General features: G+C 46.5%; 1 protein-coding gene across 2 annotated transcripts in view; it reads right to left on the reverse strand.

Moving 5' to 3' along the window:
* The window catches only part of ATP13A2 (ATPase cation transporting 13A2), a 59,331-nt gene that overhangs the window by 42,249 nt on the left and 1,624 nt on the right, over positions 1-15,458 (reverse strand). The window contains exons 1-8 of one of the 2 annotated variants that reach the window (XM_060758832.2): positions 14,348-14,893; positions 13,878-13,951; positions 12,059-12,226; positions 6,347-6,405; positions 6,143-6,260; positions 5,956-6,035; positions 873-950; positions 692-761 (exon numbers count right to left, since the gene is read on the reverse strand). In XM_060758832.2, coding sequence (XP_060614815.2) covers positions 692-761; positions 873-950; positions 5,956-6,035; positions 6,143-6,260; positions 6,347-6,405; positions 12,059-12,226; positions 13,878-13,951; positions 14,348-14,411 — 711 coding nt within the window. In that variant the 5' untranslated portion in view covers positions 14,412-14,893. Of the gene's footprint in view, positions 1-691; positions 762-872; positions 951-5,955; positions 6,036-6,142; positions 6,261-6,346; positions 6,406-12,058; positions 12,227-13,877; positions 13,952-14,347; positions 14,894-15,458 lie in introns of those variants that run through there. The other variant, XM_067472717.1, reaches the window with a different exon arrangement.

The raw sequence follows: 15,458 nt of genomic DNA on the forward strand, positions 1-15,458 counted from the left end.
ACTTGCTGAAGCTCAATAGCTCTACTGCTGTGCTCAAGAAGCTTCTCCTGTGAGCATGGAGAGAGGCAAGATGTCTGCTTCAAGTGAGTGAGAGAGTTAGATAGCTAGGTCCTGTGTGCTAACTTTCCTATCCAGAAATATATTGTTCTTTGAAGTTAAAGCTTGACTCCACTCCTGTACTTGCTGAAGCTCAATAGCTCTACTGCTGTGCTCAAGAAGCTTCTCCTGTGAGCATGGAGAGAGACAAGATGTCTGCTTCGAGTGAGTGAGAGAGTTAGATAGCTAGGTCCTGTGTGCTAACTTTCCTATCCAGAAATATATCGTTCTTTGAACTTAAAGATTGACTCTGCTCCTGTACTTGCTGAAGCTCAATAGCTCTACTGCTGTGCTCAAGAAGCTTCTCCTGTGAGCATGGAGAGAGGCAAGATGTCTGCTTCGAGTGAGTGACTGAGTTAGATAGCTAGGTCCTGTGTGCTAACTTTCCTATCTATTTAACTTTACACAGCTTGACTCTGCTGCTGTAAATTGCTGGAGCTCAATGGCTCTACTGCTAACACTCAAGAAGCTTCGATCTGCTGTTGCTGCTACTTTACCGTTTTTGAAGGCTTTACTCCCTTTGTTGGGGCGAAATTATCTCCCTAAAATTCAAGCAAAGGAAAGACTCCCTTGTTTCGGGCCCCGATCCACTCACTTCGTCCTTCAGGAGCCGCAAGTACGGTTTCACCGGGACGTCGATGAGGTTGGGTCCGTAGAGCTTCCTCCTGAAGAAAGCATTGAAGGAAGTAGAAGAGCAGTGAGCAAGGCGTAAAGGTTGCAGAAGAGAGCCTTATTTACGGGTCATTTGAGAGGTGGATTCGTACGATTCTCCTCACCTGGCGGCCTGCTCCTTGGCGCTCAGCCCTAGATGCCCGTCGTGAAGGTCGGAACACGACAAGCCCTCGTCCAAAACACTGCAATGTAAATATCAATTTGAGACTACAAAACCCATGATTTGGAAACAGTCAAAATTGAGTTGATACTTTTCTTGATTATTCAATAGTCAAGAAGGCGCTAGAGCTGAAGGGTAAGTTGAGAGGAGGAAATTATAGGCAGAAAGGGGAAAAGAATGATTTCATGTGTGTTCGCGTCAATTTGAGACTACAAAACCCATGATTCAGTAGCAGTCAAAAGTGACATTTTTCTTGATTATTCAATAGTCAAGAAGGCGCTAGAGCTGAAGGGTAAGTTGAGAGGAGGAAATTATAGGCAGAAAGGGGGAAAGAATGATTTCATGTGTGTTTGCGTCAATTTGAGACTACAAAACCCATGATTCAGTAGCAGTCGAAAGTGACATTTTTCTTGATATTTTTCTTGATTATTCAATAGTCAAGAAGGCGCTAGAGCAGAAGGGAAAGCTGAGCGAGGGGGAAATTATAGGCAGAAAGGGGAAAAGAATGATTTCATGTGTGTTTGCGTCAATTTGAGACTACAAAACCCATGATTCAGTAGCAGTCAAAAGTGACATTTTTCTTGATATTTTTCTTGATTATTCAATAGTCAAGAAGGCGTTGGAGCTGAAGGGTAAGTTGTGAGAGGAGGAAATTATAGGCAGAAAGGGGGAAAGAATGATTTCATGTGTGTTTGCGTCAATTTGAGACTACAAAACCCATGATTCAGTAGCAGTCAAAAGTGACATTTTTCTTGATATTTTTCTTGATTATTCAATAGTCAAGAAGGCGTTGGAGCTGAAGGGTAAGTTGTGAGAGGAGGAAATTATAGGCAGAAAGGGGGAAAGAATGATTCCATGTGTGTTCACGTCAATTTGAGACTACAAAACCCATGATTCAGTAGCAGTCAAAAGTGACATTTTTCTTGATTATTCAATAGTCAAGACGGCGCTAGAGCTGAAGGGTAAGTTGAGAGGAGGAAATTATAGGCAGAAAGGGGAAAAGAATGATTTCATGTGTGTTCACGTCAATTTGAGACTACAAAACCCATGATTCAGTAGCAGTCAAAAGTGACATTTTTCTTGATTATTCAATAGTCAAGAAGGCGCTGGAGCTGAAGGGTAAGTTGAGAGGAGGAAATTATAGGCAGAAAGGGGAAAAGAATGATTTCATGTGTGTTCACGTCAATTTGAGACTACAAAACCCATGATTCAGTAGCAGTCAAAAGTGACATTTTTCTTGATTATTCAATAGTCAAGAATACGCTAGAGCTGAAGGGTAAGTTGAGAGGAGGAAATTATAGGCAGAAAGGGGAAAAGAATGATTTCATGTGTGTTCACGTCAATTTGAGACTACAAAACCCATGATTCAGTAGCAGTCAAAAGTGACATTTTTCTTGATTATTCAATAGTCAAGAAGGCGCTAGAGCAGAAGGGTAAGTTGAGAGGAGGAAATTATAGGCAGAAAGGGGAAAAGAATGATTTCATGTGTGTTCACGTCAATTTGAGACTACAAAACCCATGATTCAGAAATAGTCAAAATGGACATTTTTCTTGATAAATCTATTGCATTTTGATCTCCTCGCCTCTAGTGTTGAGACAGAGATACTAGAGCAGCGGTTCTCAACCTGGGGGTCGCGACCACCAGGGGGGTCTTTGGGCCATTTTTGGGGGTCGCGAAGCTGCCTTGGTTGGTCCCACCCCAGCCAAAATGGCTGCTGACCCTTGCCGTATGGGCAAGGGAGGACTGCCCGCCCCCCGTGCCTTTCTGAGTGAGGAAGGGTGTGGGGGGCGAGACCTTGCCATGAGTGCAGACTTTCTCCCCGCCCCCCGCGTACCCTTCCGAGCTCTTTGATGGCCAGAGTGCTATACATCTCGGTAGCTCCCAAATGCTAAGGTCTGTTTTCCCCAAACTCCACCAGTGTTGACATTGGGGCATATTGAGTATCCGTGCCAACTTTGGTCCGGATCCATCATTGTTTGAGTCCTCAGTGCTTTCTGGATGTAGGTGAACTACAACTCCCAAACTCAAGGTCAGTGCTCACCAAACCCTTCCAGTATTTTTCGTTGGTATTTTTCATTTTCGACTGGATGGTTTTAAGTATTTTCTGTTGGTCATGGGGGTTCTGTGTGGGAAGTTTGCCCCAATTCTGTCGTTCGTGTGGTTCAGAACGCTCTTTGATTGTAGGTGAACTATGAATCCCAGTGCCTACAACTCCCAAATGTCAAGGTCTATTTCCCCCAAACTCCATCTGTGTTCATATTTGGGCATATTGAGTGCTTGTGCCAAGTTTGGTCCAGATCCATCATTGTTTGAGTCCACAGTGCTTTCTGGATGTAGGTGAACTACAACTCCCAAACTCAAGGTCAATGCCCACCAAACCCTTCTAGTGTTGTCTGTTGGTCAGGGGAGTTCTGTGTGCCAAGTTTGGTCCAGATCCATCATTGTTTGAGCCCACAGTGCTCTCTGGATGTAGGTGAACTACAACTCCCAAACTCAAGGTCAATGCCCACCAAACCCTTCTAGTGTTGTCTGTTGGTCAGGGGAGTTCTGTGTGCCAAGTTTGGTCCAGATCCATCATTGTTTGAGCCCACAGTGCTCTCTGGATGTAGGTGAACTACAACTCCCAAACTCAAGGTCAATGCCCACCAAACCCTTCTAGTGTTGTCTGTTGGTCAGGGGAGTTCTGTGTGCCAAGTTTGGTCCAGATCCATCATTGTTTGAATCCAAAGTGCTCTCTGGATGTAGGTGAACTACAACTCCCAAACTCAAGGTCAATGCCCACCAAACCCTTCCAGTATTTTCTGTTGGTCAGGGGAGTTCTGTGTTCCAAGTTTGGTCCAGATCCATCATTGTTTGAGTCCTCAGTGCTTTCTGGATGTAGGTGAACTACAACTCCAAAACTCAAGGTCTATGTTCCTCAAGCCTCTCCAGTATTTTCTGTTGGTCGTGGGAGTTCTTTGTGCCAAGTTTGGTCCAATTCCATCATTGGTGGAGTTCAAAATGCTCTGATTGTAGGTGAACTATAAATCCCAGCAACTACAACTCCCAAATGACATAATCAATGGTCCAGATCCATCATTGTTTGAGTCCTCAGTGCACTCTGGATGTAGGTGAACTACAACTCCCAAACTCAAGGTCTATGTTCCTCAAGCCTCTCCAGTATTTTCTGTTGGTCATGGGAGTTCTTTGTGCCAAGTTTGGTCCAATTCCATCATTGGTGGAGTTCAAAATGCTCTGATTGTAGGTGAACTATAAATCCCAGCAACTACAACTCCCAAATGACATAATCAATGGTCCAGATCCATCATTGTTTGAGTCCTCAGTGCACTCTGGATGTAGGTGAACTACAACTCCCAAACTCAAGGTCTATGTTCCTCAAGCCTCTCCAGTATTTTCTGTTGGTCATGGGAGTTCTTTGTGCCAAGTTTGGTCCAATTCCATCATTGGTGGAGTTCAAAATGCTCTTTGATTGTAGGTGGACTATAAATCCCAGCAACTACAACTCCCAAATGACATAATCAATGGTCCAGATCCATCATTGTTTGAGTCCACAGTGCTTTCTGGATGTAGGTGAACTACAACTCCAAAACTCAAGGTCTATGTTCCTCAAGCCTCTCCAGTATTTTCTGTTGGTCGTGGGAGTTCTTTGTGCCAAGTTTGGTCCAATTCCATCATTGGTGGAGTTCAAAATGCTCTGATTGTAGGTGGACTATAAATCCCAGCAACTATAACTCCCAAATGACATAATCAATGGTCCAGATCCATCATTGTTTGAGTCCTCAGTGCTTTCTGGATGTAGGTGAACTACAACTCCAAAACTCAAGGTCTATGTTCCTCAAGCCTCTCTAGTATTTTCTGTTGGTCATGGGAGTTCTGTGTGCCAAGTTTGGTCCAATTCCATCATTGGTGGAGTTCAAAATGCTCTGATTGTAGGTGAACTATAAATCCCAGCAGCAACTACAACTCCCAAATGACATCAATTCTCCCTCCAACCCCACCAGTGTTCAAATTTGGGCATATTGGGTAAGGTAAGGTAAAAGTTTCCCCCTGACGTTAAGTCCAGTCGTGTCCAACTCGGGGAGTTGGTGCTCAATTTCGAGGCCAAAGAGCCGGTGTTGTCCATAGACACCTCCAAGGTCATGTGGCGGACATGACAGCATGGAGCGCTGTGGTTGGGTATTGGTGCCAAATTTGGTGAATGAAAATACATCCTGCGTTTCACATATTTACATTATGATTACAATTACAATCAGGAAGTAGCAATAATAATAATAATTTTGGGCATATTGGGTAAGGTAAGGTAAAAGTTTCCCCCTGACGTTAAGTCCAGTCGTGTCCAACTCGGGGAGTTGGTGCTCAATTTCGAGGCCAAAGAGCCGGTGTTGTCCTTAGACACCTCCAAGGTCATGTGGCGGACATGATAGCATGTAGCGCTGTTGTTGGGTATTTGTGCCAAATTTGGTGAATGAAAATACATCCTGCATTTCACATATTTACATTATGATTACAATTACAATCAGGAAGTAGCAATAATAATAATAATTTTGGGCATATTGGGTAAGGTAAGGTAAAAGTTTCCCCCTGACGTTAAGTCCAGTCGTGTCCAACTCGGGGAGTTGGTGCTCAATTTCGAGGCCAAAGAGCCGGTGTTGTCCTTAGACACCTCCAAGGTCATGTGGCGGACATGACAGCATGGAGCGCTGTGGTTGGGTATTGGTGCCAAATTTGGTGAATGAAAATACATCCTGCGTTTCACATATTTACATTATGATTACAATTACAATCAGGAAGTAGCAATAATAATAATAATTTTGGGCATATTGGGTAAGGTAAGGTAAAAGTTTCCCCCTGACGTTAAGTCCAGTCGTGTCCAACTCGGGGAGTTGGTGCTCAATTTTGAGGCCAAAGAGCCGGTGTTGTCCTTAGACACCTCCAAGGTCATGTGGCGGACATGACAGCATGGAGCGCTGTGGTTGGGTATATCTTGACATTTGGTATTTGAGAACGAACTCGAAAGCAGCCTGACCTGGCTTTGCAGAAGGCCTGCCGCTTCTCCATCCAGATGTAGCGCAGTCCTTCGAAGACGTAGTAGCGCATGACGGTGGTCTTTTGGAGAGAGAAATGGAAGGGTCAGTCGAGAGGAGAGCACAAGGAAGTTTGGAGGGGAAAAGACGAAGGACGAGAGGCAACGGGAATGGAAAGGGGAGACCCACCTCTTCCTCATCCTCCTTCGGCCGGAGCCTGACCGTGTCCCGGCCCTCCTCGTCCTCGCCGTGGACTCCGACGGCGATGCTGCTCCGCCCGTCGTGGTCCCCACCTCTGGCCTCCAGGCTTCAAAAGAGAGAGAAAAGGAGCCTCGCCAAAGAGTCCCGGTGAAGCAGGAAGAGGGTCAGCCCTGTCCCCAAATCGGGACTCACCTGCCGGCCTCCACCTGCTCCTCCTGAACGCGGGCCGTGAAGTCTTGCCCAAACTGATCCTGGGAAATAACAACAACAACAATAGTAATCCCACTGACAATAGATCTGGATCGAACCCATCAGCACCAGGCTTATGTACTGGGGGAGTTTGGAGGTCAATGACAAAGGGTGATGGGAGTTGCAGTCCAGCCACATCCTCATGCCTTTTCCAGTGGGACCATTCCTCAACTCCAACAAGAAAACCAGGGTCTGGAGAACAAGCCCTATGAGGAGCGGCTTAGGGAACTGGGCATGTTTAGCCTGAAGAAGAGAAGGCTGAGAGGAGATATGATAGCCATGTATAAATTTGTGAGAGGAAGCCACAGGGAGGAGGAGGGAGCAAGCTTGTTTTCTGCTTCCCTGGAGACTAGGATGATCAAAGATCTGGAGAACAAGCCCTATGAAGAGCGGCTTAAGGAGCTGGGCATGTTTAGCCTGAAGAAGAGAAGGCTGAGAGGAGATATGATAGCCATGTATAAATATGTGAGAGGAAGCCACAGGGAGGAGGAGGGAGCAAGCTTGTTTTCTGCTTCCCTGGAGACTAGGATGATCAAAGATCTGGAGAACAAGCCCTATGAAGAGCGGCTTAAGGAGCTGGGCATGTTTAGCCTGAAGAAGAGAAGGCTGAGAGGAGATATGATAGCCATGTATAAATATGTGAGAGGAAGCCACAGGGAGGAGGAGGGAGCAAGCTTGTTTTCTGCTTCCCTGGAGACTAGGACGTGGAACAATGGCTTCAAACTACAAGAGAGGAGATTCCATCTGAACATTAGGAAGAACTTCCTGACTGTGAGAGCCGTTCAGCAGTGGAACTCTCTGCCCCGGAGTGTGGTGGAGGCTCCTTCTTTGGAAGCTTTTAAACAGAGGCTGGATGGCCATCTGTCAGGGGTGATTTGAATGCAATATTCCTGCTTCTTGGCAGAATGGGGTTGGACTGGATGGCCCAGGAGGTCTCTTCCAACTCTAGGATTCTATGATTCTATGATTCTATGACGACTTCTAATGTTTATCCTTATAGAGGACCTAATCCAACAGGACAGCTAAACTAATAGGAATAATAATTACTATATTATATTATATTATATATTGTATTGTATATTATATTATATTATATTATATTATATTATATTATATTTAAGGTAAAGGTTTCTCCTGACATGACTCTGGGATGCTGGTGTTCGTCTCCATTTCTCAGCTGAAGAGCCAGCGTTGTCCATAGACACCTCCAAGGTCACTGGCAGGACTGCATGGAGCACCATTACCATCCCACCAGAGCAGTACCTATTGATCTACTCACATTGGCATGTTTTCGAACTGGTAGTTTGGCAGAAGCTGGGGCTAACAGTGGGAGCTCATCCCGCTCTCGGATTCGAACCTGCGGCCTTTTGGTCAGCAAGTTCAGCAGCCCAGCGGTTTAACCCACTGCACCACCAGGGGCTCCATAACATAATATATACACATATGTGTGTGTGTGTGTGTACTGACTGTGAGAGCCGTTCAGCAGTGGAACTCTCTTCCCCGGAGTGTGGTGGAGGCTCCTTCTTTGGAAGCTTTTAAACAGGCTGGATGGCCATCTGTCGGGGGTGCTTTGAATGCAATATTCCTGCTTCTTGGCAGAATGGGGTTGGACTGGATGGCCCATGAGGTCTCTTCCAACTCTTTGATTCTATGACTCTATATATATAAATGCTCTGTGCATAATGAGTACCTTAAAAACAAAAGAACCAACAAACGAAATCACACCAAATTTGGCAACAAAACATCTCACAACACAAGGAGTGACCATCACTCAAAAATTATGATTTTGTCATTTGGGAGTTGTAGTTGCTGGGATTTATAGTTCACCTATAATCAAAGAGCATTCTGAACTCCAACAATGGAATTGAACCAAACTTGGCACACAGAACTCCCCTGACCAACAGAAAATACTGGAAGGGTTTGTTGGGCATTGACCTTGAGTTTGGGAGTTGTAGTTCACCTACATCCAGAGAGCACTGTGGGCTCAAACAATGATGGATCTGGACCAAACTTGGCACAAGCACTCAATACACCCAAATATGAACACAGATGGAGTTTGGGGGAAATAGACCTTGACATTTGGGAGTTGTAGGCACTGGGATTCATAGTTCACCTACAATCAAAGAGCATTCTGAACTCCATCAACAATGGAATTGAACCAAACTTTGCACACAGTTCTCCCCTGACCAACAGAAAATACTGGAAGGGTTTGTGGGCATTGACCTTGAGTTTGGGAGTTGTAGTTCACCTACACCCAGAGAGCACTGTGGGCTCAAACAATGATGGATCTGGACCAAACTTGGCACACAGAACTCCCCTGACCAACAGAAAATACTGGAAGGGTTTGGTGGGCATTGACCTTGAGTTTGGGAGTTGTAGTTCACCTACATCCAGAGAGCACTTTGGATTCAAACAATGATGGATCTGGACCAAACTTGGCACACAGAACTCCCCTGACCAACAGAAAATACTGGAAGGGTTTGGTGGGCATTGACCTTGAGTTTGGGAGTTGTAGTTCACCTACATCCAGAGAGCACTGTGGACTCAAACAATGATGGATCTGGACCAAACTTGGCATACAGAACTCCCCTGACCAACAGAAAATACTGGAAGGGTTTGGTGGGCATTGACCTTGAGTTTGGGAGTTGTAGTTCACCTACATCCAGAGAGCACTGTGGACTCAAACAATGATGGATCTGGACCAAACTTGGCACACAGAACTCCCATGACCAACAGAAAATACTGGAAGGGTTTGGTGGGCATTGACCTTGAGTTTGGGAGTTGTAGTTCACCTACATCCAGAGAGCACTGTGGACTCAAACAATGATGGATCTGGACCAAACTTGGCACAAGCACTCAATATGCCCAAATATGAACACAGATGGAGTTTGGGGGAAATAGACCTTGACATTTGGGAGTTGTAGGCACTGGGATTCATAGTTCACCTACAATCAAAGAGCGTTCTGAACCACACGAACGACAGAATTGGGGCAAACTTCCCACACAGAACCCCCATGACCAACAGAAAATACTTAAGGCCATCCAGTCCAACTCCCTTCATCAAAACAAGAAAACGTAATCAAAGCCCTCCTGACAGAGAGCCATCCAGCCATCGATATAGGTAGATAGATATGATTCACACACACACAGATATAGTATCCTAGATTTCAAAGAGACCCTTAAAGAAGGACAATGATATCTTGCATGTTCCAGGGTGAGCAAACCAGACAATCTCCACATCAACACTGACAAAGAAACAACAAGAAATACTGTTTACCCACAAGCAGAAAGAAATTACATAGATTAGAAACCAACACTTTCTCGTTATTTTATTTTCCAGATCAACAGACTGGGCCACAGCAACACGTGGCAGGGGACAGCTAGTAAAATCTGAAATATCATAGTACAGGGTTAGTCAAAATGTATAGGCCAATAAGCCATTCAATTGAATGGCTTATTGGCCTATGCATTTTGACTAACCCTGTATTTGCTTCATTGTAAGTACTGCACAGTAAAACAGGAAATAGCACTTTCAAACCAGGAACAGGATTTTCTTTCAAATTCTGTTACATAGTGTAATTGTAATTATATATATAATGTTATATAAAATAAATAACTAATATAATAATATAGAAGTATATATTATCCATACTAACTATAATATAGTAATAATAACAACGAAAGTATTGTATGATACTATTACTAAAATAATATTTATATTAGGTTCTTGTGGGTTTTTTCGGGCTATAGAGCCATGTTCTAGAGGCATTCTCTCCTGACGTTTCGCCTGCATCTATGGCAAACATCCTCAGAGGTTGTGAGGTCTGTTGGAAGTAGGAAAAATGGGTTCATATATCTGTGGAATGGCTGGGGTGGGACAAAGGACTCTTGTCTGCTGGAGCTAGGTGTGAATGTTTAGCTGATCACCTTCATTAGCATTTGAAGGCCTGCCTGAGCCTGGGAAAATCTGTTGCTGGGAGGTGTTAATCTGTGCCTGGTTTTTTCCTCTCTGTTGGACCACTCCAACAACCACCATGTCAGACTACACAGAGAAGCCTTTGAAATCCACAAGCATGTGGACAATTTCAACAGAAAGGAAGAGACCATGAAAATGAACAAAATCTGGCTACCAGTATTAAAAAAACTCTAAAATTATAACAGCTAAACAACAGAGAGGAAAAAACCAGGCACAGATTAACACCTCCCAGCAACAGATTTTCCCAGGCTCAGGCAGGCCTTCAAATGCTAATGAAGGTGATCAGCTAAACATTCACACCTAACTGCAGCAGGGAAGAGCTCCTTGCCCCACCCCAGCCATTCCACAGATATATAAACCCATTTTTCCTACTTCCAACAGACCTCACAACCTCTGAGGACGCTTGCCATAGATGCAGGCGAAACGTCAGGAGAAATGCCTCTAGAACATGGCTCTATAGCCCGAAAAAACCCACAAGAACCTAGTGATTCCAGCCATGAAAGCCTTCGACAATATTTATATTATAATATGATATATAATAATGCTGTAATATAATACAAATATAATTATTATAATTATTCTTATCTGCCTCTCGGTGGGTCCTCTCGCCTGGTGTACAATATATAGGTATAGATATGATAATATGATTATATAATAATGCTGAAAATCATAATAAGCAGAATAATCTAAGCTGAAGAGCCGGCGTTGTCCATAGACACCTCCAAGGTCACTGGCAGGACTGCATGGAGTGCTGTCACCTTCCCACCGGAGCAGTACCTATTGATCTACTCACACTGGCATGTTTTCGAACTGCTAGTTTGGCAGAAGCTGGGGCTAACATATATATAGAATACAGGGTTAGTCAAAATGTTTAGGCCAATAAGCCATTCAATTGAATGGCTTATTGGCCTATGCATTTTGACTAACCCTGTATAATAATATGATTATATAATAATATTTATTTATTTATTTGGTGTGCTTATACCCCGCCCTTCTCAACCCCCGAGGGGGGACTCAGGGCGGCTTACAAAAGGCACATCTTGGTGCCTACACAAATACAATAACATATAAAACCAACAATTAAATAGTCAACACTTAAAAACAACAGTATATCACACAATCAATAGCCAATCTCAGACACAGCGTTCACCAACTCAGAGTTCATATTTCGTTCCACCTTGTCCAACTCCTATCCATCATCACAGTCCCTTATTCAACTGCCAGAGTGCCCAAACGCCTGTTGCTGATCTGATATCCCCGGGGAGTGAATTCCATAGGTGAGGGGCCACCACTGAGAAGGCCCTGCTCCTCGTCCCCGCCAATCTCACTTGTGACAGAGGCGGGGACGAGAGCAGGGCCTCCCCAGAGGATCTCAGACTCCGAGAGATGCGTTCAGACAGATACGCTGGGCCGGAATCGTATAGGGTTTTGTAGGTCAAAACCAGCACTTTGAATTGTGCTCGGAATTGGATCAGCAGCCAGTGGAGCTGACGTAGCAGAGGGGTGGGATGCTCCCTGTATGACGCTCCGGTGAGCAATCTGGCTGCCTCCCGCTGGACGAATTGAAGTTTCCGAACAGTCTTCAAGGGCAACCCCACGTAGAGTGCGTTGCAGTAATCTATCCGGGATGTAACAAGAGCGTGGACCACGCAGAATAACCCCAAAGCCCTCCTACTCACCCGGATGACCACCCAGTGGGCCTGGCGCAGTGGGCACCGGCTTCCCTTGGCCTGGACCTCCAGGCGGGGCCTCCAGTGGAAGAGCAGCAGCGGGAGCCCCACGGAGAGCGCCGAGGCCGCGTGGCACAGGGCCACCTTCCAGGCCTTCCTCTGGTAGCCAAGGACCTCCTGCAGGAAGGAAGGAAGGAAGGGATGGAGGAATGGATGGAAGAAGGGAAGGAAGAAGGGAAGGGGAGAAAGAATGAAGGAAGGGAAAGGAGGAAGGAAAGGAAGGAAGGAAGGATGGATGGAAGAAGGAAGGGATGCAAAGAAGGAAAGAAGGACAGAAGGAAGGAAGGAGAGAAAGAGGGAAGGAAGGAGGGAGGGAAGGAAGCACAGAAGAAAGGAGGGATGGAAGAAAGGAGGAAGAAAAGGAAGGAAGAGAAGAAGGAAGAAGAGATGGAAGGAAGGAAAGAAGGAAAGGAAGAAGGAAGGAAAGATGGAAGGAAGGAAGGGAAGGAGGAAAAGGAAGGAAGGATGGATGGAAGAAGGAAGGGATGCAAAGAAGGAAAGAAGGACAGAAGGAAGGAAGGAGAGAAAGAGGGAAGGAAGGAGGGAGGGATGGAGGGAAGGAAGCACAGAAGAAAGGAGGGATGGAGGGAAGGAGGAAGAGAAGGAAGGAAGAGAAGAAGGAAGAAGAGATGGAAGGAAAGAGGGATGGAAGGAAGGAAAGAAGGAAAGGAAGAAGGAAGGAAAGATGGAAGGAAGGAAGGGAAGAAAGAAGGAGAGATGGAAGGAAAGCGGGAAGGAAAAAGGAAGGAAGGGAAGAAAGAAGGAGAGATGGAAGAAAAGGGGGTGGAAGGAAGGAAAAAGGAAGACAGGAGGAAAGGAAGAAAGGGAAGAAGGAAGGAGAGATGGAGGGAAGGAAAAAGGAAAGAAGTAGGAAAGGAAGGAAGGTAAGATGAAAGGAGAGGTGGAAGGAAAGAGGGAAGGAAGGAAGGAAAAAGGAAGGAGGAAAGGAAGGGAAGAAGGAAGGAGGGATGGAAGGAAAGGAAGAAGGAAGGAGAGATGGAAGGAAAGAGGGAAGGAAGGAAGGAGGAAAGGAAGTAAGGGAAGAAGGAAGAAGGGATGGAAGGGAAGAGGGATGGAAGGAAGGAAAGAAGGAAAGGAAGAAGGAAGGAAAGAAAGAAGGAGAGATGGAAGGAAAGCGGGAAGGAAAAAGGAAGGAAGGGAAGAAGGAAGGAGAGATGAAAGAAAAGGGGGATGGAAGGAAGGAAAAAGGAAGACAGGAGGAAAGGAAGAAAGAGAAGAAGGAAGGAGAGATGGAAGAAAAGGGGGTGGAAGGAAGGAAAAAGGAAGACAGGAGGAAAGGAAGAAAGGGAAGAAGGAAGGAGAGATGGAGGGAAAGAGGGAAGGAAAAAGGAAAGAAGTAGGAAAGGAAGGAAGGGAAGATGAAAGGAGAGGTGGAAGGAAAGAGGGAAGGAAGGAAGGAAAAAGGAAGGAGGAAAGGAAGGGAAGAAGGAAGGAGGGATGGAAGGAAAGGAAGAAGGAAGGAGAGATGGAAGGAAAGAGGGAAGGACGGAAGGAAGGGAAGAAGGAAGAAGGGATGGAAGGGAAGAAGGATGGAAGGAAGGAAGGATGGAAAGGAAGAAGGAAGGAGAGATGGAAGGAAAGAGGGAAGGAAGGAAGGAGGGAATGAGTCTGGAGAGAATCCCCAGGTGTGCCCGCAGCCCCCCAAAGCATCCCCTCTGGAGGGTCCACAATCAAGAGCAAGACCCTCGTATGGGTTTTGACCTCAGGAAGCCGCTCAAGCCACGCAAGCCGAGAACCGTGCACTCACCATGGGGCTTCCGGGGGGCTCCTGCGGGAGGGTCATATCAGTGGGCTGGTTGCCGCCCTGGAGAGAGGTGCCGCCTGAGGACAGAAGAGGAAGAGCCAGAGGTCACTTCCCCTTGAAGGACAAACAACAACAACAGCCTGAGCCTAGAGCGCCTTGAGCCGCCTGCCCTGTTGTGACCCCGCTTGGGCCTCCTTCTATGGGTCAGGCAGGCCCTCTGGCCCCTTCCTTCCCGAACTCGGGTGCATTGAGGAAGTGTTGTCCCATTGGGCAGGAAGACTTCCTCATGCTGCTGCAGCTGATGGAGAGATCCTGTTTGCTCAGGGAAGAGGAACACACTTGCGCTCCATGTCAACACCGGGCAGCAAGGAGCATCCGGGAGGAGAGCCGGCTTTCGGGCCAGACCAGTACAACCAGTACAACCAGTGCATCCAGTTCCCCTCTCCCGCCACCCCTTTGCCCCTCACTCCTACCAGCAAAGCAGGATCCTTGCAAGGGGCCCCTGTTCTGCTCTGGGGCCGATTGCTGTGTTGCCATACGTGGCCCCAAAGGGAGAGGCCCCTGCGCACATGTCCACACCTTCTCCTCAAACACAAGGAAGGAGGGAAGGGAGAGAGGAGAAGGAGGGAGGGAGGAAAGAGTAAGAAGGAAGGAAGGAGGGAAGGGTGAGGGAGAGAAGGAGGGAAAGAGAAGAAGAAGGGAGGAAGGGAAAGAACGAAGGGAGGAAAGGGAGAAGGGAAGGAGGAGGGAGAAAGGAAAAGGAATAGAAAGGAAGAAGGAAGGGAGGAATGAAGGAGAGGAAGGAGGGAAGGGGAAAGGAAGAAGAAGGGAAGGGGAAGAAGAGGGAGGGAGGGAGGGAGGGAAGGAGGAAATAGTAAGAAAGAAGGGAGGAGGGAAGGATAAGGGAGAGAGGAAGAAACGATTGAAGGAAGGGAGGAGAGGAAGAGTGGAGGAAGGGAAGGAATGAAGGGAGGAAAGAGAAAGGAGAGAGGGAGGGAGGAAGGAAAATGGAGGAGGGAAGGTGGAAAGGAAGGAAGGGGGAAGGATGAGGGAGAGAGTAAGAAGGAAGGAAGAAAGAAAGAAAGAAGGAAGGAGGAGGGAAGTGGAAAGGGGGAAGTGAAGAGATAGAAAAAAAGAAGGGTGGAATGAAGGAGGGGGAGGAGGAAGAAGAGGGAGGGGGAGAGAAGGAGGAAAGAGATGGAAGGAGGGAGGGGGAAGGATGAAGGAGAGAGGAAGAAGGAGGGAAGGTGGAAAGGGAGGGAGGGAGGAAGGGGGATGAGGGAGAGAGAAAGAAGGAAGGGAGGAAGGAAGGAAGGAAGGAAAGAAGAGGGAAGGTAGAAGGAAGGGAAGGGAGGAAGGAATAGAGGAAGAAGGGGGAAGTGAAGAGATAGAAAGAAAGAAGGGAGGAAGAGAAGGAGGAAGAGGAGGGAGGGGGAGGGAAGGAGGAAAGGATGAGGGAGAGAGGAAGAAGGAAGGAAGGAAGGAAGGAGGAGGAAAAGTGGGAAGGAAGAAAGGGAAAGGATGAAGGAGAGAGGAAGAAGGATGGAAGGAAGAGGAGGGAAGGTGGGAAGGAAGGAAGGGAAG

The sequence above is a fragment of the Anolis sagrei genome, chromosome 13 (assembly GCF_037176765.1).
Source record: "Anolis sagrei isolate rAnoSag1 chromosome 13, rAnoSag1.mat, whole genome shotgun sequence".
Classification (NCBI taxonomy): Eukaryota; Metazoa; Chordata; class Lepidosauria; order Squamata; family Dactyloidae; genus Anolis; species Anolis sagrei.